At 51.7% G+C, this 27,642-nt stretch overlaps 1 protein-coding gene across 6 annotated transcripts; it reads right to left on the bottom strand.

Annotated features, from left to right (window-relative positions):
- Window positions 1–657: 657 nt before the first annotated feature.
- Window positions 658–27,597, bottom strand: BRD9 (bromodomain containing 9). Of its 6 annotated transcripts, none has more exons than XM_053593712.1 (17): window positions 27,381–27,564; window positions 26,457–26,671; window positions 25,989–26,121; window positions 23,850–23,910; window positions 23,301–23,445; window positions 21,389–21,499; window positions 20,638–20,813; window positions 17,547–17,679; window positions 15,467–15,542; window positions 14,217–14,312; window positions 12,897–13,029; window positions 11,093–11,204; window positions 10,161–10,199; window positions 9,289–9,391; window positions 6,097–6,264; window positions 5,136–5,240; window positions 658–5,029 (listed from the first exon to the last, which is right to left on the bottom strand). In XM_053593712.1, the coding sequence occupies exons 1-16, from the start codon at window positions 27,430–27,432 to the stop codon at window positions 5,140–5,142; spliced, it is 1,854 nt and encodes a 617-aa protein (XP_053449687.1). In that variant the 5' UTR covers window positions 27,433–27,564; the 3' UTR covers window positions 658–5,029; window positions 5,136–5,139. The 6 variants fall into 6 exon arrangements, with proteins under 6 accessions (XP_053449687.1, XP_053449678.1, XP_053449708.1 ...); XM_053593703.1 differs by having other exon boundaries at window positions 658–5,026; XM_053593733.1 differs by having other exon boundaries at window positions 658–5,240; window positions 27,381–27,597.
- Window positions 27,598–27,642: the final 45 nt, after the last annotated feature.

Here is a 27,642-nt window from a genome sequence, read left to right as displayed (position 1 = left end):
CAGTTGCACACACACCTACACACCCCATATACACCTGCACATACACTGCATTCAGCTACTCACACCCTGTATACTCCCACGCACCCCTCGTATATACCTACACGCCCCTTGTATACACCTGCACACACCCCGTATACCCCTGCTCACACCCTGTATATACCAGTGCACCCGAGATGTCCCTGCTCACACCCCATATATACCTGCGAACCCCAGATACACATGTACACACCCCATATACATCTGTGAACCCCGGATAAACCTGCACACACCCCATATACAACTGCACACATCTCATATATACTTGCACACACCCCATATACACCAGTGCAACCCAGATACATCTGCACACACCCATATACACCAGTGCAACCCAGATACATCTGCGCACACCCATATACACCTACTCACACCATATACATCGTACACCCCACATATACCTGCTCACACTCCATATACACCTATACACATCCCATATGTACCTGCACACATCTCAAATACACTTGCACACACCCCATATACACCTGCACACCCCCATATTCACCTCCACACACCCCATATACACTTGCATACAACTGCACACTCCACACTCCTACACACACCCTTTGTGTTCGTGTAACGAAGTTTTTGAGATCGAATAAGCTAAAGAGAGAAATTTATTTGTCGGCATTCCAGAGACTGAGGGGTTCCAGATCAAGACACCCGCAGGTCTGGTGTCTGCTGAGGCCCGGTCTCTGCTTCCAAGATGGCACCTGCTGCCGCCCCTCACAGGACGAAGGCAGAAGGGCAAGAGCAGGAACTCCGTGTAAGCCTCAACCCTTTCCCAGGGGCAGAGCCTCCACCTCTTATAGACCCCCCCATCCTTCACACTGGCTGTTAAATTTCAACACCTGAACTCAGCACCCCGAGGCCCCACACGTCAGCAGGCCCCTCCCTCCAGGGCCTTCCTGAGGCACCACCCACATGACAGCTGGGGCCAGTAGGCAGCTGCCCCAAGGCTGTGCCAAGAGGGAGCCAGTGCCAAGGAGGCATCTGCTGGGGGCCTGCACATCAGGGGTCTTCCACACAGCAGCTACCTTGCGACCACCAGGGAAGAGCACAGGGATCACAGAGATGCTGAGCTCACAGAAGCCCCAACCTTTTCCACATCCCCCTTAGCAGCTGTCAAATTTCCCTAGAGCTCAAGGGAGCCCTGAGGGCAGTGTACCCAGAGAAGCAAGGAAGGCCAAGGGGCTTGAGCTCTCCACAAGGGTCATAAAGGGTTAGAACCTATCACCCCATTCTGGGAGCTCTGCTCCATCCCTGGGCCTCTGACCCTGCAGGGTCATGGCTGGCCAGGGTGACATTGGGTCTGTACAGACCGAGTTGTGGGAACACAGCTGGGCTTCTGGGGGCTTCTACTTTGCGGGAACTGGGAGGGGCCCCTGCCCCCTACAAATGACTCCATCTCCTGCACCAGGTGGGCCTCTCACCCCACAGAACATCAGCAGACCCTCTCTCAAGGTGCCACCTGATATCGGAACATTTCCTGAGCACTGAAGTCAGTGGACAGCAACTCTGCCCACAGGGCGACTAGGACTGTACTGTGCCCTGAGGGAACCCCTGCTGGGCAGGGTGCAGGACCAACAGTAACAGCCTGAAGGACGACCAGGCTTGGGGGCCTCAGGGAATAAGGGGCACCAGGAGCACAGGCCAGTCCAAGGGAGAAGGGTGGGACTGGTGCCCCCATGGCCCTAGGCAGGTAACCCCAAGGTTCCCCCTCAAGTAGAAAAAGAATCAGAAGGGGACAGAAGCCTGCAGGGACCATGACTGTCCCTAGCACTGTCCTTGTGCTACCTTCCTGGCCTGTGACCCCCAGGGGCAAGAGAAGCCTGTGGCCCCTGGGCATGGTCTCCAGGCTCTTCCCAAGGGCAGACACCAGAGCCCTCCCCATGCAGGCTTTACCCCCAGTGCTTGCCAGCTGCCTGATTGCAGAGAGAGGCCTGGGGCTGGGTGACTTATACAAAAGGGATTTTACTCAGTTTGTGGTTCTGGTGGCTGGAAGTTCAAGATGGGGCATCTGGTGGGAACTTGGGCTGTTTTCTCCCAAGGTGGACAGTGGAGGGGAACCTCGTGCAGTGAGATCACACAGTGCCAGAGGCGCCGAGGAAGCCACCCTGGGGGAGTGGATCCATTCCTGGGGGACAAGCAGAGGGCCGCAGCTAGCTGTGGGGGTCCACTTGTGATCAGGGGCCACACTGGAGATCAAATCCCAACATTAATTTGGTGGGTGCACAGCAAGGCAGAGTGCCCACTGTCCAATGCCACCAAACACCCAGCGCAGAGGGCAGGCCACCCCACACAGGCCTCAGACCCCTGGAATACAGCCAAGAGCACAGCAGAGCAGTAGGTTTGGGAAGATATGAGAACTGTTATAAGGACTGACTAGAGAATGGCACCAGCACCCTCCCAAAGGTGTGCGACTTCTAAGCCCCATCCATCTGCAAAGGGCTTGACTTTAGGAAAAACAGCAGTTCCTGGAATTAGACTCTATGGACACTGTGCATACAGTGGGTGCAGTGCGCATCTCGCAGCCGCAGCTTTTACAACACTGTGAGGAGGAAAGCACTCCTGCACAGGCCAAGACTAATGAGCTTTCACCCTCAGAAGTGCTGAAGCCTCCTACACACAGCAGCCTTCCTCAGCCCAGCATGCACAGCCCCTGCGTGCCTCTGAAGGAGACCAGGAAGCTCCTACACCCAGGCACCCCAATTCTGTAGGGATGGCAGGGATTCCCCAGCTGGCCAGGGCAACCTGGACACTCAGGCCCTCCTTTGCAGACCTCAGCATGTGAGAAAGATGACCTCGAAAGTGTACGAGATCAGGGCACATACAGATGTTGAGAAACAGATACAAAAGCCGTAAGCTCCCAGCCCTGGACAATGCTGTATCTGTGGCAGTCTCATCACATCCTGGGTGGCCCACCACCTCTGCCTCTTCTCTTGAGTGCATGCCCTACCATTTTTGTCACACCCTGTGTCATGTGCTGATCTTTGGTCACTTTCTGTCCTCAAAGGATGCTCTGGGAACCAAGCAGCAGCAGCTGTGAGGAGCTGGGGACCCAAGTGCATGCACTACCAGGCCTCTAGGCCTGCATGAGTACAGCCTCCAGCAGAAGTGCTGGAGGACGTGTGCTCCACCCAGCACTTTGACCCAGATGGCCCCAGGGCACAGCCTGAGGCTTTTCCTCATCTCCCTGAGGGTTGGTACCTAAGGCATGAGGACCCCCAGCTGGGCTGGCCTGTGACGGATGCCCAGTGTGGCCTGAGGAATGCCTCTTGTCCCTGGTCGCCTGGTCAGCTTTTCTGACCACCAGGAGTCCCTTTGCAGGGGGACCACTGGCTTCCTCTGGCAGGGGCCCACTAGGCTGGCCCAAGCCTTAGGCCCCATTGCTGCCAACACTAGGAGCAGCCTGAGCCTGGGAGCCTGTGGAAGGTACAGGTCCCACCCAGGCCCATGCTGATGCGAGCTGCACTGCAGATGGACCACATCGCAAGATCCTAGGGATATGTGTGTGTAGGGCGGGTAAACTGAAGGCAAGAAAGGACTGTTACTGCCAGGGGTAGGGAGTGGTGACTGCCGACGGGCAGGAGCTCCCCTCCAGGGTGGTGACAGTGCTCTGGAACCTGAAAGGTGGTGGCTGCCATCTAGCAAATGACAGGGAACTGAATGCTTTGCAAAAAAATCAGTGATTAATTTTATGTTATGTAAATTTTACCAAAACAAAATCTTTTTTGAAAAACAGAGACCCCCCAGGTCGGATGACTCTTTCTTCTTCCACACTTAGGCAGCAAGGTAGGCAAGGCACCAAGTTCCTGGAGACCCTTGCCTGGGAAGCCGGCAGCTGCATCTGCCCTCAGGGTGGGGTTCAGGAACAACCACATCCAGCAGAGACCTCTCGCTCCAGGAGGCCTGGGATAGCAGGCCAAGCACCCATCCTAATGTCCTAAGCTGAAGGCCTAATGGCTCCTGCACATCATGTTCATATTACCTCTGCGTGACTTGGAGAACGCAGCCACGCACCAGTGAAGAAGGACACTCCAGGAAGGGGACGCTGCACTGGTCTTTAGAGGTCACCCGACTATAGGAAGCTTCTGTCCTACACCCAGAGAGCCCCAGCCTTTGGAGTCCTCAGGGGCAGAGTACGCCTACCCCAGACACCAACACGCCCAGACCTGCAGCTCTGCTGTGGGGCTCATCTCTGGGCCACCAGGTCATGGCCCTGCTAGCCTGACCTTCACCCAACCCTGAGCTCCTTTCAACTCATATCAGCCACAGCAGATGCTCCAGCCACAAACATTCCCCAGGAAAGCTAGGCTCCAATGTGTGCTTTTGTGGAGGGCCTTGTGTCTTCAGACATAGGGCCCCAACTAGAGCTTCTGCTGACGCACAGACCAGCTCAGACATCACTGTGGGTGTGAGAACTGGGCTGGATGACCAGGAAAAAGGGACACCAGCAAGTGGCATAAAGAAGTCCCTGGGGAGGGCCCCTCACTGGCCAGGAACAATTGACACCTGTGAGCCCTGCATGAAGCTCTAATGAAATCCATCTTTACAGAGCTCTGTGGACACTCACAGGCATCTGTCAACACATCCAGTTACAAAGAATGTACAGACACTGAGTGCTTCATTGTAACCTGCAGACAGTTCACTCTTTTACAGCAGAACACACTCTTTCCTCAGGCACATCCATTACACAGAAAATGGGACGCTGCCCTCACCCCCAGCCGATCCCATGTGCTCCCCAAAGGTTGTGGAAAATATGGGCTTCTGACAGGAGCACACAGGACAGATAGTGAGTCCAGACCCAGGACAGTGGGGCAGAAATAGGTGAGCCACACCAGGATATTCAGAATAGACCACATCAGGCTCCATAGTCTGATCACACATCCTCCGTGTATTACTGTCGCTATTCAGGATCCGTGGGCCTGTGCACAATGACACCGTCTTTCTGCTGATGTGACAGTACAGATGGCTCACACCTCCCTGGCTGCTTCCCGTGGGCCAAAGGGGACAAGATAAGTTTTCTGTCTCATAAAAACTCTGCACATGCAAATTAAAGCTTAAAAAGGGAAACAAAACAATTAAAAACTACCTACAAAGCTAGTTCTTTGTTGAGACTGCAGGCTCTGGAGACTGAAGAAATTCATATGGATCATGGGTCACATCTGGCTGGTCCCCGACACTGAGGCGAGAAGGGCTTCCTATAATTTTGAGAAAAAACATGGAAGTTCAGCATACGCAATGATCTTTAAGGCAGGGTTCGTGAAACCAAAGATGTCTGTCCACATGGCCTGTGGTCAGCAAAACCAGGACTCAGACAAGCTTGCAGGCCATAGGCATCTCTCACTGCTCCCAGCACCCACAGAGGACCGTGAGCCTTGTAGTGAGGGTGGTACGGCCACTGCTCTCACGGGAGAGGGAGCTCCCAGGCCAAGAGCCCCTCGGACAAATCCCAGGCCCCTAGCAACTCCTGTGTCACCCAAGGGTCACTGGGGCATCAGGGTCCTCAGATTTTACACTGAACCACGGCCACCCAGAGTCCGGTACTCCAGGCTCATTAGCTAATAGGAAGGAAAATTGTATCCTTCTTCAGGCGGCTCCAGCTAAGTCTCTGATGAAAGAATGGTTCCATGTTCACAATGAGGACTCAAAGGACACCAGTGTTGGTACATTTGAGGAGCCACACAGCAAACACCTGGTGCCCGTGAGCTGTGGCTGAGACACCCCAGCCAGGGGTCTCTCTGTGCTGTTTCTCCTTAGACACGGGAGCCCCTGAACAAAGGCCTGTGCTCCCCCGAGAGAAGCACTAGAAATGGGAGCCACATAGGATGAGGTGCTTGACAGAGTTCAGGAAGGAAGACCCGGCAGAACATTTGTGGGGACTGGTCAGCCGGAAGCAAATATGCCCAGATCTAGCTCAGGGTGGGGGTAGGTCAGCTCTTGGCTCTGGCATCAAACTAGAGGGGTGGCGGGGACAGGCAGGTGTGTGAGGATACAGCAAGGACTAAGAGCCACGGATCTGCTGTGAGCCCTGCACGTCAGTGTGGACCACCTTACCCAGGTGGTGCTGTTCCCTCTCAGAGGCATTGGACAGGGAGCTGAGGTTAGACGACGGCCGGGAGCCACCCCGCTCCGCCTGGGCCTCATGCAGGTCTTGCAGGAGCTTGGTTGTCTCGTCCAAGGACAAGTGGGTGTCATCATGGTCCAGCTCCTTCTTCACCTTCCCTGTGCACAAAGATGACCTGATGTCAGCGGGGCACAGGCACCCCCAGGCTATCAGAGAGAAGGCACCATGGAGGAGCAGCCTTGACAGTGTGGACGAGTGCACGGCAGACAGGGCCACGAGTGTGGAGGCCAGCAAAGTGCCACACAAGAGACCCAGCTCCACACAAATCTAAGCCACCTCGTATGTACACTGTGGAGAGCTCTGGCTGCGACCAAGGATAGGAGTGGTGTTGGCCTCCTGTCCTCAATATGAGGAAGGTGGACAGTGAACAAAGTGTGCTGCAGAAGCCTGCAGGTGCTGGGACAACCTGGCAGGGCCCAGCTGGGAGCTCAAAAAGACTAGCTGCTGGATACACTGATAGCTTACATGTCTCTTGTAGCCCTCACCTCCATCCTAGACCCAGGCCACGCTGACCCTCACGATGCCTGCAGAGGATGCAGTGGACTCTAAGCCTCTGAACATACTCAGGTCACCAAGATTCAAAGGTACGTAATTGAATCCACCATCTGATGGCATCTGGTAAACAATTACCAGGCACACAAAGCAGCAAGAAAACATGGTCCAAAACCCAAAGAAGTAAACAGCAGACTAGCGTCATCTCCTCATCTCCATGTCCACCCAAAAGCAGAGACTGGACCACTTGGAGTGAGGAACAGAAGATACCAGAAAGCAAACGGAGCTTCCAGAGATGAAAAGGGTGAAGGCTGTGAAAAGGAGGAGGGAGGAGGAAGAGGACACAGGGCCCTGGGCCACACACGGACTCACAAGTCCCAGGAAGGAAAAGGGTGAGCTGGTGAGTGCTGAGCAAAGTGCAGTCCAAATTCTCCATATTTGATGAAAGGTATAAAAACCCTAAGTTCAGGTGGCGCCTATGGCTCAGTAGGTAGGGCGCCAGCCCCGTATACCGAGGGTAGCGGGTTTGAACCTGGCCCTGGCCAACTAAAACAGCAATGACAACTGCAGCAACAACAAAAAAAGAGCTTCATGTTGTGGTGGGCGCCTGTAGTCCCGGCTACTTGGGAGGCTGAGGCAAGAGAATTACTTAAGCCCAAGAGTTGGAGGTTGCTATGAGCTGTGAGGCCACAGAACTGCCGAGGGCAACAGAGTGACTCGGTCTCAAAAACAAAAACAAACAAACAAAAAAAAACCCCCTAAGTTCAAGAAGCAAATGGAAACCCCAAAACAGTAACTAATCCAAAGAAAACCAAGGCCAGGAGTAGTGGCTCATGTCTGTAATCCTAGCACTCTAAGAAGCTGAGGCAGGTGGATCGCTTGAGCTTCAGGAGTTTGAGACCAGCCTGAACAAGATTGAGACCCTGTCTCTACCAAAAATTAAAATACTAGCCAATGTTGTGGTGGGCACCTGTAGTCCCAGCTACTAGGGAGGCTGAGGCAAAAGGATGGCTTGAGCCCAAGAGTTTGAGGTTGCTGTGAGCTGTGATGCTACAGTACTCTACCGAAGGCAATAGTGAGACTATCTCAAAAAAAAAAAAAAAAAAAATGAAAGGACAGGAAAAAGGAAAAAAGGAAAGAAAAGAAAACCAAGTCACGTTGTAACTAAACTGCTGAAAAGTAGCAGTAAAGAAAAAATCTTAGAAGTACCAAGAGAAACAGGTGGTATATGGAAAATGCTATGAAGGTGGCCCCAGGCTGCTATCCTCAGGAAGGCCAGGCCAGGTCGCCAACACAGGAGGTGCTTCACATGGAAACCCCCAGGAGGTGCTTCACATGGAAACCCACTTTCCTTCTGGTGTGTGCTGGATGTGAACAGCCCCCAACAAAACCCCTGGGCATCTGCTGATGGGGGAGGGGCCAGCTGAGCAGGAGAGGAAGGCAGCTCCTACTGGGCATGGGCATGAGAGTAGAGCTGGCAGAGACAAGGGGCATGTCACCCACAGGCTCCAACACAGCCTACCGCCGAGAAGCAGGCACAGGAGGACCCAGGCAGGAGCCATCTGGGGGGGGTCTACACAGGGTGGTCCCCAGGACAGCAGGCCCTCGCTCCACACCTGACTAGCCAGGCAGCCAGAAGCCAGTAACAGAGGTCAGTGCTCCACAGCCAAGCCTTGTAACTAGCTTGTAACTAGTTCCTTGAAGAAACTTCCATGACCCCTATATATTTTTTGTAATCTTCTCCCGCAACTAACTACTTGGCCTTTTGAGTTGTTTCCCAGAAACAGTGGATTCCCTGGAAGTGAAGGAGCTGAGATTTTGAAGGCCCCTGGGTGGAGTCCTGACCACTGGCGGGCCCCCACCTGCCCTAGTGTGAAGTCCCTTGTTGGTTACACCAGATCAGCCCTAGGCCTGCGCCTCTCCTCTCAAAGCCCAGGGAGACGGATCTCAGACATTCTCCCAGCAAGGCGTCAGGCATGTTAAAAATTCACTCCTTCTGTGGCAACCCTTGTGCCAGTAGCGGACCTCTGTAAGATGAGACCTGCACCCAGACAGAAGCCTGTGTGGCTCAATGGTGATTTCACCAAGGGGCTCTGAAGAAAAGGTGGACGCTCCTCTTGCCCTCCCTAGCTCAGCAGGACACTCCAGCCCCACCCCAGGCAGCTCTGCAGCAGACACTGTGTGTCCTCTTGGGCAATCCTGAATATCCGCCCTGTGGGCAATCACACCCCCCAGGTCAAGGGCACAAGACCCTCCCCCCACCGCCCATGTCAGATGCCAGCCACATGCCTGTGCTGCCCACTGCTGGCTATAACCTGGGGTTCCCGGGATGCCCCCTCTGGCTTCACCCTGCAGTTCACTGTAAGGACATCCCATCCTTTCGCTTTCTGTGGAAGCTATTACCAGGCCAGGCTTCCTGGTGTCCCCACCCATCCTCACTGGCAAACAAAAAGATATTCATCACTTTGGAGAGTCCAAGGGTGTTAGGAGCTATGGGCCAGGAACCAGAACAAAGACCAAATACTAAGACAGAAGAGTCTCCTCTAACCCTGATAAGGGAGGAGCAGAGACAGACATTCATCTCATACCACATCACAGTGTCCCAGGGCAGGGGCTCCTGGGACACTCACCCAGAGAGCTGAGCATGGAGATGTCCAGAGACACATCGGAATACGGCTTCACTGACATGAAATCCAGAACAGAGCCACTGCCGTCCCCTAGAGTATCCCCAACCTGTGAAAGGGAAGACAGTGTACACCAGATAAAGACAGAATGTCACTCAACAGCATATGCTGAAATCACTGTAACTATCTTGAGACTTGGGTTCTGCTCTCCTAAGTGAGAAGACCAAGTCTGAGGTGCCACTAGTCTGAGCTCCCCATGGAAATCTACTCAGACCAACAACAGAAACAAACAATCCTTTGCTAATGTTCTGGGGAACCCACAGGGCAGTAAGGAAATCGGGGTGATGGTGAAGTTATGCCACAGGTGACACACACGACCTAGGGGCCCAAGGTTACGCTCAGTGGCTTCGTTCAGCAACATATGGCAGGTCCTAAAGTCTCCCAGACGGGGTATCTCCAGGGTGCTCTCTGCAGCCCAGCTCCTATCCTCAGGTGGAAGCTAAGGGGTCTTTCAAAGTTTCCAGGGACCCCAGGCCAAACCACATACCTTCAGAGGGATGAGCTCTGCAACTGGCCACACAGTGCCCTAACCCTGCCCCAAGACCTCTGAGTGCTGACAGAACCTGCTACTGGGCAGTGCCCCTGCCCCAGCCCCTTGCAAGGTGTTCATTAGGTCGGGCTGATGGAGTCAGCTGTGAAAATCCCTGTGTCTGGACTTGGAAGAACATCCCGTGGCTTCATCCTCTTGCTTCAAGCCATTCAAAGAGCAGTGGGGAGAAACACACCCATCTGCCTTAATCACTTGGAGCCTTTGTGGAGTACCCACTTCAAAGGCTGAATGCAGCTGTCCCTGCAAGAATCCTGATACTTTTACTCACCTTCACTTCATCTGGAGGCTTCATGGGAACACTTCTCCTCTGCAAGTAAAATAGGCAAGAAACCAGCTTTTCCAAGTGATTTTATATGAAAGGACAGTGTATTTACAATACATACACAAAACATAAAAATGGCTTAATCATGGCTCCTGGGAACTCTGCTGCCCTAATGCGTTAAGCTGGGGTCCTGCAAAGCTTCCTCACAGGCAGCCAACCTGACCAATTAACAAACCTAAAGCAAAACAAACAGAAAGGCACCCTCGCGAGGCCCAGAGGCTGCACTCAAGAAGGCTCGTACTGCCAGGGGCACCGGTCCCTGACCCCTCCTGTCTGAAAAGCCTTGAGCAGCTTGAAGCGATCCTAGCTGTGGGAGCTGCAAAAGCAGGCAGAAGTCAGAGCTGGGGTCTGTGGAGTGCAGTTGTCCAACTCTACTGTGGTGCCATATGAATGCACCACATTAATGGAAATGTTACAAATGGAAAACCAAAATAAAAGTGATGACACTTCTTCAGTAACAATGCAAGTCAGACATCTTTTGTAGTATATATAGAAAAAAAAATCTAAAATCCTACATCCATGGAAAATTAATTTTAAAAATGAAAGCAAAATAGAGAATTTCAGACTAAAATTACTGAGAGGCACTGTCAGCAAATCTGTAGAAGTATTAAAGAAAATTCCAAGTGACAGCAGATGAAAGGAATCTGGGTATACAGGGAATTACGCAGGGCACAGAAGGGTGAGCATATGTAAAAGCCTCCCCAATAGACACTTAACTGTTTAACACAGAATTAGAAAGCCAATGAAGGAAGACCAGGGTACCTAAAAGAGCACATTCTTCCCTGACAGCCCAGTCCAAGTGGCTTTCTACAAAGAGTGCTGCCAAGGGTGTGGCCAAGGGCACACACCTGCCCTGTGCAGCCCAGGGCTCAGCCCACCTGTTTCAGCTGGAAGAGCATTCTCGAGTGGTCTCCACCTGTGATCTGGTCCAGGAGGTCATCCACCATCTTCTTGCTGTAGCTCCCAGCGTCCTTCACAAACTCCTGAAGGCTGCAGGGGCCACACAATAGGACATGCTGGACACATGCCTGTGCTCTGATGCCAAGACCTTGCTGCCCACCTAGACTGCTGACCATAAGATGCCTGTGCTGCCCTCCTCAGACACTCCTCTGTGAACTTTCTGGATGTGGTGTTTTGGGGGTGAGAACTAACAGTTTTCATTGTATTATCAAAGAGGTCCATGACCCCAAAAGGTTAAAAAGAGGTCTAGAAAAAATAATTAATAATGATAAAATAATTTTTAAAAAAAGTAAGCAAGGTGCTATGTTGGCTTTGGTAAAAGAAGGCTATTTGTATCTCTCTGCAAGTTCCTAGTTTGAGAATGCAGGTGGACTATGGAGGGGTGTGCGGTGCTGAGTGGTCCCCTGCTGTGAGCAGTGCATAGACTCTGGTGGGGTTAGACTCCCATTGCACCCCCTGCACTATCACCTTGATTTGGGGCCATATGAATGCACCACATTAAAAAAATAAAACAAATAAAATAAACAAAATTCTAAAAGTAGGCAGGGAACAAAAATCCATAGTCCTAGAATCAAGCAAGGGCCCCAAAAAGGCTCCCGGGACTTCAGACCTTCACAAAGGGAAACATGGAGGCTGCTGTCTAGGGGCTGGACCGAGATGATGGGAGTAGGTAACAGGAACAAATGCCTTCCTAAGGAGCCACAGCTGTGACTGTGGGGGCCACTGTAGCCCTGCCCTCCCTGGTATGCACGGCAAATGCCCAGGGACAGAGAGTCTGTGAACCTTTTGTGGGTTTCCAGCAGCTATGAGGTAGGTGCAATCGCTAAGGTCTTGGCTGTGCGGCCACGTGGACTGCGTGTTCTAGGGGCAGGTGCTCAGGGATGCCAGGTGATGAGGCACTACCTGAACAGATAACTGCATCCCTGAAGAGCTGCAAGCCACTCACAGGGCACCAGGAAGGGGAATGAGGTCTTCAGACCCAGCCTGGGTGGAGGCTGCCTGGTGGGGATGCAGGGAAACTAGCCCTTTAGTTTCTCAGTTACAACACCACATTCTCCTATGAGAATTCTGAGTTCTTGTTTATTTTGTAAATATATTCTGCTTTCATTTAAAAGTAAATCAAAGATCTAATATATATAAAGATTCCATTTCTAAGGGGCTTAGCAAAATTACTTCACCCATAAAAAATTATTAAAATTCTACAAGAGTGACCCACTTTTCATTTTGCCACAGAAAACTGGCATATATACACAAAAAGGTCTACGGAAATGTAGTACACCGTTTGTGATTTCAATATCCTACTTTAGCCCCCTTTGGGCCAAAATGTGTCTCCTCACACCCTGGCCAGCTGAAGTCAGCACCTCAGGGTGTACCTACACCTGGAGCTGGGCTCTAAAGAGGTGATCAAGGTAAACTGAGGCCTGAGAGTGGCCCAGATCCACTCTGACTAGCGCCCCTATAGGAGACGAGGGCAGATGCACAGAGGCCCATCTGCATGAGGACACAGGGAGGTGGCTGTGTCCTACAAGCCACACCCAGGTCATGGCCTTCTCGAAATCATGGAGAGTGGATTGCAGAAAACACGACATTTCTGCTGCCATCTGAACTCGCTGCCAGGAGCCCTCCCCGCACATTCATAGTCAGGGCGCTGGGTTCCTCAGTGGGACACAGCTGGCACTACGGGCAGGGGCTCCCGTGGGCAACTACACAGACTACACATACCTCAGTGCACACTGCACACCCGTCTCGTCACCATAGGCCGAATACAGCAGCTCCATCTCATCTGACTTCAAGTCACCAAACACTGAGTTGTTCTGCATAGAAAGTGCGGTGCTAGCGCTGGAGAGAAACGTGACTGGGGGAGAGGGGGCGCACATCAGACCTGCCAGCAGTGCTAAGCACAGGCCCTAGTGCCTCATGTGGTGGCACCCTGGTCACTCCCTGCTTCCTGTCTTTATGTGTGACCAGCTGATTCAAGTCACCAGCCCTGGTCTCACCTCCGTGGGCCTGGCCACACGGAGCAGTCTGACTTTCTGCAGTGCTACCTGGGGCCTCCAGCTCACAGAGCCCCGCAGACACAGCTGTGAGGGGCCTGTGCTTGCTGAAGGGACACAAAAGTGAGCCTGACTGTCCATGTGAATGTGAACTTCTCAACTTCTGCACAGCCAGGGCCTCCACATGTGTCCTGTGGGGAGCTGGTGGCATCCCTGCCCTCTCGCACTGGACATTGCACCCCATCCCTGTGTGAAAATCAGAATGTCTCCAGACACTGCCAAGTGTCCCCTATGTGCAGACCTGCTGCAGCTGAGAACTAGGGACCCTGGGTCAGAGGACAAGGACAAACGATGCCTCCAAAACAAATTGTGAGGGGACACACAGCACAGCAGCGATGGAGGGTCCGGGATGGGGGCCTGGGAACCGACCTTTCACTAGGGGCTGCACTTCACAGGAGGCACCAATACTCAGGAGGGTGAGCTTTAGCACCCAGAGCAGAATATCCCAGCAAGAACACCACCCTGGAGCCAAGGCTACGAACTGGTGGGAGCAGAGAGCTCTCCTGTTGGCAGGACACAGTGTGAGCGGCAGTGACAAGGGCAGTTAGGAGTGGGTTTCCATGCAGCTGTCTGTTGGGGGAACCCACACTGCCCCTCCAGAGAGCACCCTGGCACAGTGGAGTTGGAGTCAGGGGCACCTGGGGGTTCTAACAGCAACCCAGAGAAACTCAACGGCAGAGACGGGAAGAAAGAGCCCTGACAAGGGGCAGAACCAAGGCCCAGGCCCCACCCACCCACCCACAAAGGATGGCAAAACCTCAACAAAGGCCAAACCAGGGGATGCAAACCAAGGTGCTCACTGGACATTTTTCAAACAAAGACAGCAACCAAGTATAACTTTTATCCCTGTCACTGTAACTGATCTTCATTTTAGTAGGGCTACAAAAAATGCACAAGGAAATCCTTAAAGTAGGACTCAGGGCTGTGCCCTCAAATCCACTGACCCCCTGATTCCAGTTGGCTACCTAGGTGGGGGCTACGTACTTACCTTTGTTTCTCCTTTCATCCTTGAAGCCCAGTGTAGTGAAGCCTGGGAGCAGCTTGCTGGACAGTGAGCTCAAGTCCACCGGGTGGGTTTCCTCTTCTGCAACAGTAGACACAGGAAGCCTGTGAGCCATGAGCATTTTCTCCATAACACAATGGATGTGCTGGGGTAGGGACAGGCATGGGCAGGGACTCTATAATGCTCACCTAAAAGTGAGTTTACAAACCAACTACCATTTTCAAAACTAACTGCGTTTTGATTTCATACTTACCCAAAGACAACCTAATAAAAATCCTCACATTGCTGGTTACCAGCCAGCCACACTTTAACATTTTCAAAGTTCTCCCCCAGCACCTCCAGAACCCCACCCCGCATGTCACAGCATCATGGGTGGAGGGGTAGGGGGGTTGTGCCCTATGCATGACTGCACATCTGCCCCACTACGTCCAGCACTCATACACCACGCAGGTTCCAGGCAGGGGTCCGCAATCTCAACTGGGACCTCAAGCCAGTTCTCTATGCTAAAAATGAATCAACTGACCTATTCTCTTAAGGAAATGAGCTACAGATTAATGAAATCAGTCTGAGTTGATATTCTACATATGTTGGAGAAAATTAAATAAGCCTGGCTATCTAGGGCTGGGTGGAGGAGCACTTTCACAGACTCACACATGTGGGAACACGACCGAGGAAAAGTGGGAACATCTATGGGCCACATTCGAGGGGATTCCCATCCTGTGTGCACCTACACACGTACTTCAAATCCCAGTGAGAGGTACTTGCAAAGGATGAGCCTCTGAAATATTCTCAGGGAGATGGGAATGTATAAAAACACTTCCTCAGGCCAATGAAAACGCCCAAATCAGGTTGGAGTGGGCCCAGCATCCATGTACCCCTTTAACATCTTCCTTAATGTAATTGTCAAATGGACCTTTTCTTCTAAAACCACTTCCGAGCTTCAAGGAGAAGTTGTTCCACCCCCTGGTTTGTGATGAAGACTGAACCTGGGTCATAAACCCTTCACAATGTTAGGAAGTTCAGCCTTCAGGACTTTCCAGGAGAACTGCCATCCCCAGAAGCCCTGTGGGACAACTGCCCTTGTCCTGGAGGGTGCAGGGATGGGAGGTGGGCTGTTGTCCCTTGGCCCACGGCAGGGTTCTAGACACACAGCCAGCTCCTCACATCCCTGAGCACAAAGAGAGGTCAGAGGCTGGCACATAGGGCACAGGGAGCCCACCCTGCATAGCACCCACCGTCGGCGTCCAGCTCGGCTGTGTTGACCACGCTGTAGAGCAGGCTGCCATCCCCGCTCCTCTTCAGGTAGCCCACCTGGAAGGGAGCACCACCTCAGAGTCGTCCCACAGCAACAGCACGCGGTCCTCAGGCCATGGCCACTGAGGCACGAAACAATGGAGGCCACCAGCAGGGCTCAGTGAGGTGAAATCCAAAAAGGCTACCAGGCAAGGGGTTTGCCATGAACAAACGTCCCAGAGGCCCTTCACACTGCAATTTAAGACTAACCAGACCACTAAGTGCACCCACATGCAATGAAAGGACTTGTTGGGCCCTGAACAACCTTTCACCAGGAAGCAAACATTTAAACTGTTCCCAAGTCTGAACATGAGGTGGAGCAAGTCAGCCGGTCAGCAAGTGTCAAGATGCCCAGGCAGTAAACTTATGACCCTTGAAAAAGTCAGCACCCAGCACCCACCAATTCTTCTACCACCAGGAAGATCTGGGAAGAAGAGGCACCTGCTGGGGGCCTGCCAGCCAGGGGTGGTCAGGCCCCCATGCCTGTACAGGAGCAGCACCCTGAGAGTGTGGGACCCAAACAAGCTGAGCAGGGATGGGGAAGGTGCAGTGCAGCCTTCACAGTGCACCAACCCAATAACATGTGAAGGGTGATGGGGGTTGGGCGTCTCCTGGCACAGTCACTAAATTGAAGGGAGAAAAGCAAGCAGACCCCACAGTGTGGGGTGAACTTGGAGGTCTCATCGTGACAACACGGTTCTAGCCCACGTGAGTACAAGTGTCAACAAATCCTCTCCTACCATCAGCCACATGCACACACACTTCTCAGCTCTGCCTGCTCAGAGGCCCCCACTCACTCTGGATCCCAGTTCCTGAACAGGGTTCTCCAGCAAAGGGTCCCAGGGCTCTCTGGCGGAATGGCCGCCCTGGTCTGAGCACAGCAGGAATGCACCAGCGCTGTCCAACAGACCAACGACTAGGCCACGTAGGTGACTATAAACTTCCCAGTAGGGACAAGCGAAACTAACCTTAATACATCTTTTTTTTGAGACAGTTTCACGTTGTCACTCTCAGTAGAGCGCCATGGCATCATAGCTCACAGCAATCTCAAACTCTTGGGCTCAAGTGATTCTCTTGCCTCAGCCTCCCAAGTAGCTGGGACTACAGGAACCCACCACAATGCCTGGCTATTTTTAGAGACAGGGGTCTCCTAGTGGCTCATGCTGGTCTCAAACCTATGAGCTCAGGCAATCCACGGGCCTTGGCCTACCAGAGTGCTAGGATTACAGGTAAGCCACCACACCCAGCCTAATCTTAATATATTTTATATGACCTGACATTTGCAAAATTATCAATTCAACATTGTTTACATACAATGCAACATGCCTTTTTAAATCTTATTATGAAATGCAGAATATAAACTTCTAATTGAGTTTTTCACAAGTTATGTGTTAAGATAGTAAGATTCCAGATATATCAGGTCAAATAAACATGTTAGGGTCAGTATCGCACATATCTCTACTTTTGTTAACGTGCTGCTAGAAAGGTAAAGTTGCTCATGTGACTTGTGCTCTGTCTCCACCAGATGTGCCTGGTCTGGCCTAGAACATCTTCTGACAAAGGAGGTGGTGCTCATGGACAGAGTAGCCAAATGGACAGGCTTCCATCAGCTACACCTGGGACAGGTAGTGCACTGCAGCCACAGGACAGTGGTTGTGACCCACTGGCCCCAAGCCCAACCCATGAGTGACTGGGGAGGCATTCAGAGGCCTGAACAAATAGGAAGTCACCCCACAAATACTCAGAAGCGAAAACTCACCACAAAGGGAAAAGGAGCAAGATGAAGTGGCAAAGCCGGTAGGCTGGGCCTCCACCAAGACACCGCAAGGGTACCACAGGATACTCCATTCCTACAGGGGCCCTGCCAGGGAGGCACCCACCCTGACAGAATGACCCTGACAAGCAGCATGTGCTTCTGACCTGGACCCATGATGTCCCAGTGGCTGTGCCAGGGTGCCCCAGCCTCACCTGGAAGGAGACACACACCTAGCGTGGGACCCAGTGGAACCCCTGGAACGCTACCTTGCCACCTGGGAGGAACCGGTTGATCCGGTCCCGAGCCTCATCAGCCGCATGCTCCACCAGCGCCAACACGTGCTCCTCGGCGGTGCTGTCGGTCAAGCTGCAGGCGTTTCCTTCAGGCTCAAACATGCAGCTGCAAGGTAGGCGGGCACCTGTCACCGAGATCATCTCCACCAGGTGGTACCTGGCCCACGGTGATGACCCACAACCCCCAGACATCATGGCTCCCGGGTACAGATGCAGCACACATCAACCCCTCCTGCCTGAGCATCCCTCTGTTCTCACTGCACAAGACAGGACCCCTGATTAAACAAAGACAAACATAAGCCCAGGAGATGCCCTGTGCTTTCCATGACTCAGCTGAATACTTCTGTTGCTTTAAGAGGCACAAAAACAGTGGAAGTTGACAGAAGCCACATTGGCTAAAACCACCACCAGAAAAGGGACCAGCTCTGCCTCGTGGGCTAGGTGCGCTGCTGCCTGAGGGACATGCCAAGACTCTAGCAGGAGGCCTGGGTTCCCGAGAGGCTCTGGCACAGCACTGAGGCAGCAGCCTCCCCTCCTGTGGAAGGTTCCAGAAGCAGGTGGGTGGGCCCCCGCGCTGCCCTGCCTGGACACGTGCCTGGTTCCCAATGGCTAGGGGACAACTGCAGACCTGGAACAATGCCCTGTGGTAGTCCCTGATGAGCAGTGGCAAGAACGTGAGTGCATAGCTCAGAACCCCAGGGCTTGGGTAGCACCCAGCCGTGCCAGTGGCCACTGCACACACATTTGGGGTGTGAGTGTTGCAGCCCAGGGGCTCTGCTAAATAGACCACACATGGAGATCTGGGAATTAGAGGAGACACCGTCACCACAACTTTTCCACCCTAAGGGCCCTCAACCTCACAGAGGAAGGGTGGGCTCAGCACCAAGATCACTTAAATCCAGGCCACAGGCCAGCAATGCTCTCTCAAGGCAGGGGACTAAAGGTTCCAGACACAGCCAGGAACCAAAGGTGCACCAATGTCAACATGGCAGAGGGTGGAAACTTCTTTAGGACACGGCCAGCCACTTCTACCTCATACACACGTCTTGTGGGCACCCTTCTGTCTCCTCAACCTCAAGTGTGCTGAGGCCCCAGGACCTGAGGGTTGGTCTTGTGGTCAGAGGGAGGTACCCAGAGCAGAAACAGACACAACTGAGCCCCATGCACAGTGCCTCTCCTGCCCCGTCTATCCCCCCGAGGAGAGCCCCACACTTGCCATCAACAGGCAGGTTGGCTATAAAGTGCATATACTTTTGGGAAACAAACGATGAGGTCATGACTTACTACAATTTCCTCAAAGATATTTAAAAGCTACTATAGGGCCTGGTGCGTGGCTTACCCTGTAATCCCAGCACTCTGGGATGCCGAGGTGAGCTGACTGCTTGAGGCCAGTATGAGCAAGACAGTAAGACCTATCTCTACAAAAATTTTAAAAAATTAGCTGGGCATGGTGGTGTATACCTGGAGTCCCAGCTACTGAGGTGGGAGGATCAACATGATCCCAGGAGTTGCAGCTGCAGTGAGCTATTACAATACCACTGCATCCCAGCCTAGGTGACAGAGCAAGACCCTGTCTCATAAAAAAAAAAAAAAAAAGGAAAAAGAAAAGAAACAAAAGAAAAAAACCCTATAAAATAACCCCCCCATCACCAAAAAAGCCAACCACAGATGGTCCCTGATTCACAATGACTTATTAATGATAATTAGTAATTACATAATTGTCCCTTTTAAAACTGTAGGACATGAAAAAAGAAAGAGAAAAAAATTATATAATCATAATTAATATGACAAATTAATTGTAATCTGACTTATGATTTTTCAACTTTACAATGGTTTGAAAGTGATTTACATTTAATAGAAAGTGAACTTTGATCCTGATCTTTTCCCAGGCTTGCGATACGTGGCAGCACCCTCTCGTGAGGGTGGCAGCACATCAGCTCATCATACATGCAGCCAAAATACCATATTTGATAATCTACATGAGATGCTCAACACTACTGTTAAAAACTGGCTATGTTAGACAAGTCTGCTCCACTGTGGGCTACTGTAACTGCTCTGAGCACGTTCAAGGTATGGCAGGCTAAGCTGAGATGTTCTGTGAGCCAGGAGCATCTACCCAGGTTCTGACACATTTTTACCTCATGAAGAGTGTATCAGGACACAGCCCTACCATTAAGTCAAAGAGCATCTGTATTAATGAAACAGACTTCAAAGCTCTATCACCACAGGAAGGCAAAGGGGCCCATGAGAACCCCAGTGCGTTCTGTGCATAAGAAGGTTCCCTCAAGGACCACCCCTGACAACTGCTACCTGTGGGTGCCACCTGAGGAACTGCTGCTGCTGCTGCCTGCCCGGCAGCTCCCACACCTGCCCAACCTTGAGCCCTCCTGAGAGGCCAGCATCTGCACACCGGTAGAAGGTGTGTGCCTGTCCTGACGCAAGAAAGTAGGCTCTGGAGTGCCCAAGGTGAGCCCCAGTGTGTCTCAGGAACTCTGGGGCAGGCCATGGCCCAGGTTGTTGGCAGGTGCTGTGCATGGAAGGGGACTTCCTGGGAATGAAGGGGCAACAGATGTTAACAAATAGCACAACGGGGCATCTGGACACAGCAGCAACTACATGTGTACGTGGGCAGAGCAGCTGGATGCACCTGCTGGACCACACCTGGGCCAGGCAGCACACGCAGCACGGGGGCAGGATGGGCTGTCCAGCCCTTTCACATTCTGGTTCTCAGTGATGCTCTGATGGCTGCAGGATGCAACAGTGTGTGGGCAGCAGGGTGAGAGCAACAGGACCCCCCCACCCCAGGAACTGGGAGGCCAGGGTTTTCTGGCACTTTTGGTGGGATTGGTGACATTACCTAGACAATCTCACTCAAGGAGGGCAGGGAGGGACAGCTGCTTCCCTCTGAAATACTGGGGCTGGGATGTAAACCTCAAGATGTGGCCCACCACACTCTGGCTGGCTGACGAGCCAGGCCAAAGAAGTCTACACAACAGGCCACACTCTCCACATAAAGCACTCGCCTTCCCAACCTCTGCGTGGACACAGTCTCCTGGAGCTTTACCTGATCACTTCTCTGCTCGGCTTTTTGGATTTCTTGGCAGTTTCTACTTGCACGGGCACAACCTCAGGGATGGGCTCCTCAGCAGCTGTGTCTTCGCTGCCCAAGAGAGCTGCCTGCTGAGAGAAATCCATGTCCTGCATAAACGACACGCTGCGCCTCAAAGCTAACAGCCGCTCCTAGAATCAGAGAGCACAGAGCAGAGGACTTTACCTCTCCTCACAGTCACGGCGCCATGACGATGGATGGGATGGGGATGGCCACAGCCTCACCTGGCCTGACCACTAACCCTCCATGGTGCCACGTGAGGTGGTGGTAGGGGCACAGCTCAGAGTCAGCAGAGGACAGGCAAGAGCACGGTGCACACCGCCCCTGTGCGTGACACCTGCAGCCTGGCTCACGGCACAGGTGTGAGAAGCCACTCGGGATGGCAGAGAACTAGAATGTCCCATCTGGATGTGGCGTGCAGCTGTGCAGGCAAGCCTGCAAGGCTGCTGCAACCCAGCACAACAGACACCGGGCTTGAGATCAACAGATCCAGAATGTGTGCTGCCAACCCTAAGTGAGATGCTACAGCTAGGTGGGGAGCAGGTGCAGGAAGGGAGCAGGCCTGGAGAGGGTGGCCAGGGACATCTACCCTAGAGCAGAGTTTACACCATGACGGCGATGGGTGGATGGAGCATGGCAGTCATTGTGAGTTTCTGGAGAACAACTCATGTTTTCCTTGGTTCTCTGCTGTTAGTGGGTTTCTTACTTTGCTCATCATCTTAAAGCCTGCATGAAGGATCTTCTTGGCCAGCTTGTAGTACACAGTATCTGGTCTGTTGTATGTCATTGCATTATCACACATCAGTTTGAAATCTGCCTGAAAACAGAAAAGGACTTGTCAAGTCTGAGACGCACACAGACAACAGCACAGAGCTCTCCACTCCTGTCAGAGTCAAGAGCAAAGGCTGAAATGGAGTGGAAAACAAACTTTGCTCTCTGATCTAAAATAATTTTTAAGAACTCAGAAATTCTCATAGTTGTTCATTGATCCTTATTTGCATAAAAAATTTTCTACTGAAGAGTTGGCTAAAGTCAACAACTTGTCATGCACTGTAAACACATTTTGCAAGAGGAAGAATGAGGGTTTCCAGCTCCCTTCTCTTCTCACGCCCTCCTCCCTCTCTTTAGGAAGAACTTGGATGTAAATAGGAATGAGCAACAACAACTTTATTTTATTTTATTTTTGAGACAGAGCCTCAAGCTGTCACCCTGGGTAGTGCCATGGCATCACAGCTCACAGCAACTTCCAACACCTGGGCTCAAGCGATTCTCCTGCCTCCCCCTCCCAAGTAGCTGGGACTACAGGCGCCCGCCGCAACGCCCGGCTATTTTTTGGTTGTAACCACGTTGTTGTTTGGCAGGCCCAGGCTGGATTCGAACCCGCCAGCTCAGGTGTATGTGGCTGGAGCCTTAGCCGCTTGAGCCACAGGCGCCGAGCCAAATTTATTCTTTTAAGTAAAAGCCAAGGGATGATGTGTGGGATGGGGCACAATGACATCGTCCATCTCTCAGTTTTTCCATGGAACAGAATTTAAAATCTTACCCACAGTAGTACTCCTGGAACTATTAAGGAAAGATGTTCCCACAAACGAGGAGAGCTTTACTGAATAATTTATAGGAATGTGATAAGTCAATCAGTACTTTATTATCACAACCAACTCCTTAGCATATGCCTCTAGCAGGTAGGCTGTGACACCAGATGGAGAATGACCACTGCATGCCAGCTGCCCTAGTGGAACGGCATGCCATCTGGGCCCTCTCCACCAGCTGTGTAGTGTTCCAGGGCCTGGCCCGAGGTGCCCACACCTGCCATATATCCCAAATACTCTTGCTGAGGATGCAGAGCAGAGTGAAGGCTGCTCATCTTATGGCTTTGTCACCAGGAGTGAGCAGCCTGGGGGCCCCGGCTAGGGGTGTGAAAGACTGCAAGGCATGGGTCCCTGCCTATAACCTGCCCCCAAAGCCTTCATGCAAGTTTCTCAGGAAGTTTCCTTTTCTCCTGCTCTCTTTTTAGTCTGCCCTGTTGTGTTTCTGTGTCAGCAAAACTTCTGTAAATCTCTCCAGTAAATAAGAACACAAAAGTCAACAGTTAATGGAAACTAACAAAGAAACCTAATGCTTTTTTCAAAATGACAACAATGCCAATGTTATCAAGCTTTTTTACTCATGTTCAAAACCAATGAGCAATTTCTTACTCTCATAGCTAGTACCAAGAAATAGAGAATTAAGATAAATAAAAATTGAATATGCTAAGAAAATGAACACCTAATTGTTACAAGAGAAAAACTAAGAACTAGGAAAATTATGTTCCTAAAAATATCCATTCTCAAGCCAGGCCAAATTGGACATATTGCTTGAACCAACATGTCCTGTCTGTGCCAGCACAATAGCTTAAAAGAGAAAAAATAAAAGAACATACTACTAATAGCATACAACATATAGTCTCGTGTCTAGATCAAAACACAGAGGAAACGTTCACAGCAAACCCATTTCCTCAACGTTGTGTTTGTAAAATGTCACCCGAACATATAAATGCCATCTGCTCTACGCAAGAAACCACCCAAGGCAAAAGATGTGTTCACTGGAAATAAACCACAGAGGAAATGAAATGAATTTACCTTAAATTCTGTGACTGACTTGTATTCATTAGCTACAATTTTGTCTTTCATTGTGCCAAAATCCATTGGATGTTTTATTATCATTGAATATCCAGGAGCAATTGCATCCGTGACAGGAAAAGCAAAAAATCCGTGAGGATCTTTTCTGAAAGCAAAGACACTTTTACTTAAAATGGAAATCTAAAATCTAGATTTCTAGATACAACATTTCTTACAATCCAAAAACAAAAATCTATGAAAGATATTACTTTTAAGATTGTGATAGTACTTTGGATACTTTCCCCCACAAGCAATCTGGGTCCTCACTGTCGCGGCTCCTGCTCTAACAGGTGCCACGACTCACAGACAGAGCCTGGAGCCTCCAGCCCTCCCTGCTCTGCGCCCAGCCTCCAGGCCCCACTGTCACCTGCACAGTGCACGCCCACCTCAGGGCGCTAACGAGTGAGGGTGAAGGCCTGTTTCAGTTGACAGGGCTGGGGCGCAGATAACACCTCAGCCACCACAGCACGTGCCCCAAAGTCAGGCGCTCTAGAAACACTGAGGCCTTACCTCTGGAGCTGGCGGAGGAAGTGCTCCAGCAGCTGCTGAATGGGGGTGCTCTCAGTTTCAGCTGACAATTTAAAAAGTAAAAAAATAAAAATGAACAAAAACACTTTGGCATCTCGTCGTTAGAAAGCTCCCATTTCACACCATTTGTTTGATGTTTCATGGCATTTTAAGTTCAAGCAAGAGCTGAGGAGGTGAAGACACATCAGACTTGGCCTTGGCTCCCTCGAAGCTCAGTTCGGTAGGAAGGGCACCCACGGCATCCCTCTCAAAATCCTCTTAAAATCCCAGTATCCCTTAAGTCCACAATATGAGACCATCACTACTCAGTCTGTTTGCAGCTCAGACCACTATTCCTTGCCTGGAGGAGACAACAAAGGCTTTGGACAAAGAGGTTGATTCTGAGTTCACTGATTATTACTTCATTTGCAATCATCCAACTTCTAGTTCTGTCTAAGGTCCTCAACTGGAAAATGAGGATGAACACACACACACATAGAAGTTCTCATGAGGACTGCAGTTGTTAACTACAACCCTGGGCCCATGGTGGGCCTCACAGTTTCTGACAATGATGCTATTGAGACTGACTCAGAAATGTGTTAAACGGTCTGTGAAGCTAGTGAATGATGCCCGATGATCATATCAATATATATAGCTATGATTTAATAAAAAAAAAAAAGAAATGTGCAAGAAGCATCATCCCATCATTAGCTCTCCAGGCACACTGGGAGGAGGAGTCAGAGTGGAACCTCGACAGGTGGTTAAGCTACCACTATCAGCAACTACACTAACTTTATAGACATGCTCCTCTATTCATCTATTTGCCTCTAGCTTCTTCACTCACCAGCATGCCAGCAGTAGCCCCATGAGTGCTATCATTTATCTGCCAACTTGCACAGGGGAGGGGTTGTTGCAAAAACCAGCAGTCTCTCCCCATGAGGACTGCACTATGATACCTCCTGCTTTCCTAGCAAACCAGAGGTGGTCAAACCAAAAATTCAAGAAAATAAATGGCTGAAGAGCAAAATGACCATAGACTCGAAGGCTTGCGAGCATTCCAAGAAGTTCCTTTGGTGAAGCCAGCATAGCTCACATGATTTCTGATGGCCTCCTCCCATCTCTAATGTCCCATGTCTCCACCGTTTCATGTTCCACCAGACATAGTGATTCACTGGCAAGAGACACTCCTTATTGTAAGTAGGAATGCCCCTGTCACTGTGAAGTTGTGCCAGGTGGGAATTCTGGCCAAACTCTGACCCTGGCAGATGGTGTTCATGACAGAAAGGCACTAATGTCCTCTAGCTTTCTTCCTTCTTAGCCTATGGTCATTTTAAGCAATTCCAGATCCCCAATTTGGGCCTTTAGTTTTCTTCCTAATGGGAATCAGGTATGTTTTTGTTGGCACCTGTACCTCTATGAGTCTAAGGTGGGGCTGCTCTTCTGATGCTGCTCTATTTTGGGTACTAAGAGCAGATAAAAACCAAATTGCAGATTCAGCGTTGGCAAAGTTTTTCTGTAAAGGACAGAAAAAAAAATAGCCTAAGGGGTTGCACAATGGTTTGTGCCAATACTCCTAGTGCTTATTGAGTATGAGGTGGGATGATTAGCCCAGGAGTTTGAGACCAGCCCAAGCAACACAGTGAGACCTCATCACTACAAAAAATTTAAAAATTAGCTAAACATGGTGGTGCACACCTATAGTCCCAACTACTCAAGAGGCTAAGGCAGGAGGACCACTTGAACCCTAGGAGTGCAGTAAGCTATAACTGCTAGCGTGGGTGATAAACCAAGATCCTGTCTCAGAAAAAAAATATGAAATAACAAATAGTCTAAGCTTATGGGTTACATACTGTAGGTCTTGTGGCACATGCCTTCTGTTTTGGTTTATAGCTCATGGGTTAAAAAAATAAAATAAAACTTAAGACCATGAGTACTAACAGGCTAAGTCCTGCTCAAGCTCTGGAAAGATGCTGGCAAGAACTCTGTATCTACGGGATATTTGGTATGAGGATCTGGAAGAAAAAAATCCAGTTCTCTTCCTTCCCATGCTTCTCCCCAAAGCAAGAGGACATGGTGCCAACCCTACATTTACGATGGGGAGCTCTGAGCAGTAGAGAAGTCTCTGACGAGGCAGAGCCTTGCCTGGTTGGGTCCGGCACGCTCGCACTGGCCGATCTGGGGGCGGCTCCACCTCCACCTTCCTCCCAGGGTCGAAGTCATCAGCCTCTCCCTCTGTGTCACAGTGTTCCTTCTCTCGTTTCCGCTTCTTCTCCTCCTGGAGGTAAAGCCACAGGAGTGAGAGCAGGCAGCAGGGGCAGTTGGGGCCTCAACCCAGGCTGGGGACAGCTGGGACTAAACATGCTTACCCAACCACCTTCTCAGTTTCCAGGGACAACACCAAGCCACAAGAGAAAAATCTTCCCTTACAGACCCTCCTTACTCAAGATTCCTTCCCTCACAAAGACACTCTCCAGTGGGGGTCAGCAGAGATGGTTCCTGCTTTGCTACAACCAGAGAGCCCCACCCCCTTCCCTTCAGGCCATGCAGACACACGGTCTGGGCCCTGGCTCTGCATCAGTAGAGTGGCTGCTACCCTCAGCTCTCCCATACCTTCCGCTTCCTCCTTTCCTCATCACCGAGATGCTTCTCCTTCTCTGACTTCTTCTTTTTCTTCTTCTTCTTCTCTTTGTGCCTCTCTCGCTCATGGTCTGACCTGTCGTCATAGTAGCTAGAATCGTGGCCAGACCCCGAGAGCTCCGTCACCTCACTTCCTCCGACCTTCAGGACCAGCTTCAGGGGCTTCTCCAAGGGCTTATCTGCATAGTCTGCACAGACAGAGATAGCGAGTTTCACTATGCGCTTAGGGGCAAGCACCTGCCAGTTGGGTGGCAAGGGCTGGTCCAGTGTGCCAGCATTACCAGGAGAACACCAAGGCCCAAGACTGTGGATGGGCTGGCCTCAGGACTGCCAAAACCCTCTGGGAAACACTGAGGGGCGAGCCCATAATCGCAAGGTTACTCCCTCCCTTCTTCCCCATTCCCTCTGAAGTGACCTTCAGGTCCCTTTCTAACTACATTAGCCTTGCTGGGGGAAGCTGTGCAAGGACTCTGCTCACATTACCCAGCCAGAGGAAGGAACAAGACTGGCACCAGGGACTCAGGAATCTGATCTCCCATCCCCAAAACTCCTAGTCCTGTTGACCACTCCCTGACACTGATGGACCACCTGCTACAGATTCAAGGCAGAAAAAGAGAAAAGGCACAGACAAAAAAGAAGCAGGAGCTTCTCCCTGGGATAGGCAGGAGAGCAGCAGAAACGCTGTGCTCCTTTCCCCAAGGCAGGGGAAGTGCACCTGCAGCAGTGAGCCCGGAGTCCCTGCTGCCTACCCAACTCGGGACCCTCTCCCCCAGTCCCCACCTCCAGCAGGACCCATCCCTGGGACCCCTAAACCTGCGCCAATGACCCTGCCCCCCGCCAAAGACCACGCCCCAGTGCCAGGACCCCGTCCCCGGCCGTCCGCCCGCCGCGACTCACCCTCGTAGGACGAGCGCCACTCGGCCTTGTGTTTCTTGTGCTTCTTGCCCATGGCGGCGCCGGCGGCGGGCGCGGGGCGCGGGCCGGGAGCCCCCCGGGGCCACCGAGAGCCACAGCTAGCCCGGCCGGAGCGTGGCCGCCGCGCCGCCCTCGCAGGGCCGCCTGCACCGGCTGCGCCGACGTCGCCACGCCCGCCAGGCAGCGCCCGAAGCAGGCTGGGGCTGCGCCGTGCCCGGAAGCGGCCCAGAGGGTGCCGAGCGCT

This window comes from Nycticebus coucang, chromosome 1, assembly GCF_027406575.1.
Source record: "Nycticebus coucang isolate mNycCou1 chromosome 1, mNycCou1.pri, whole genome shotgun sequence".
Taxonomy (NCBI): domain Eukaryota; kingdom Metazoa; phylum Chordata; class Mammalia; order Primates; family Lorisidae; genus Nycticebus; species Nycticebus coucang.
Note: the sequence above shows the minus strand (reverse complement) of the source record. Positions and strands in the feature narration are given on the sequence as shown.

What these genes read in the sequence shown, in the direction of transcription:
- BRD9 (XM_053593733.1), bottom strand. Translation starts at nt 27,432, where the DNA reads ATGGGCAAGAAGCACAAGAAACACAAGGCCGAGTGGCGCTCGTCCTAC. An exon ending in CCGAGCAGAGAAGTGATCAG is followed by an intron (nt 17,680 to 20,637) that starts GTAAAGCTCCAG and finishes CCTACCTTGCAG; the next exon opens with CTGCATGTTTGAGCCTGAAG. An exon ending in GGTTCCTCCCAGGTGGCAAG is followed by an intron (nt 15,543 to 17,546) that starts GTAGCGTTCCAG and finishes GCTCCCTTCCAG; the next exon opens with GTGGGCTACCTGAAGAGGAG.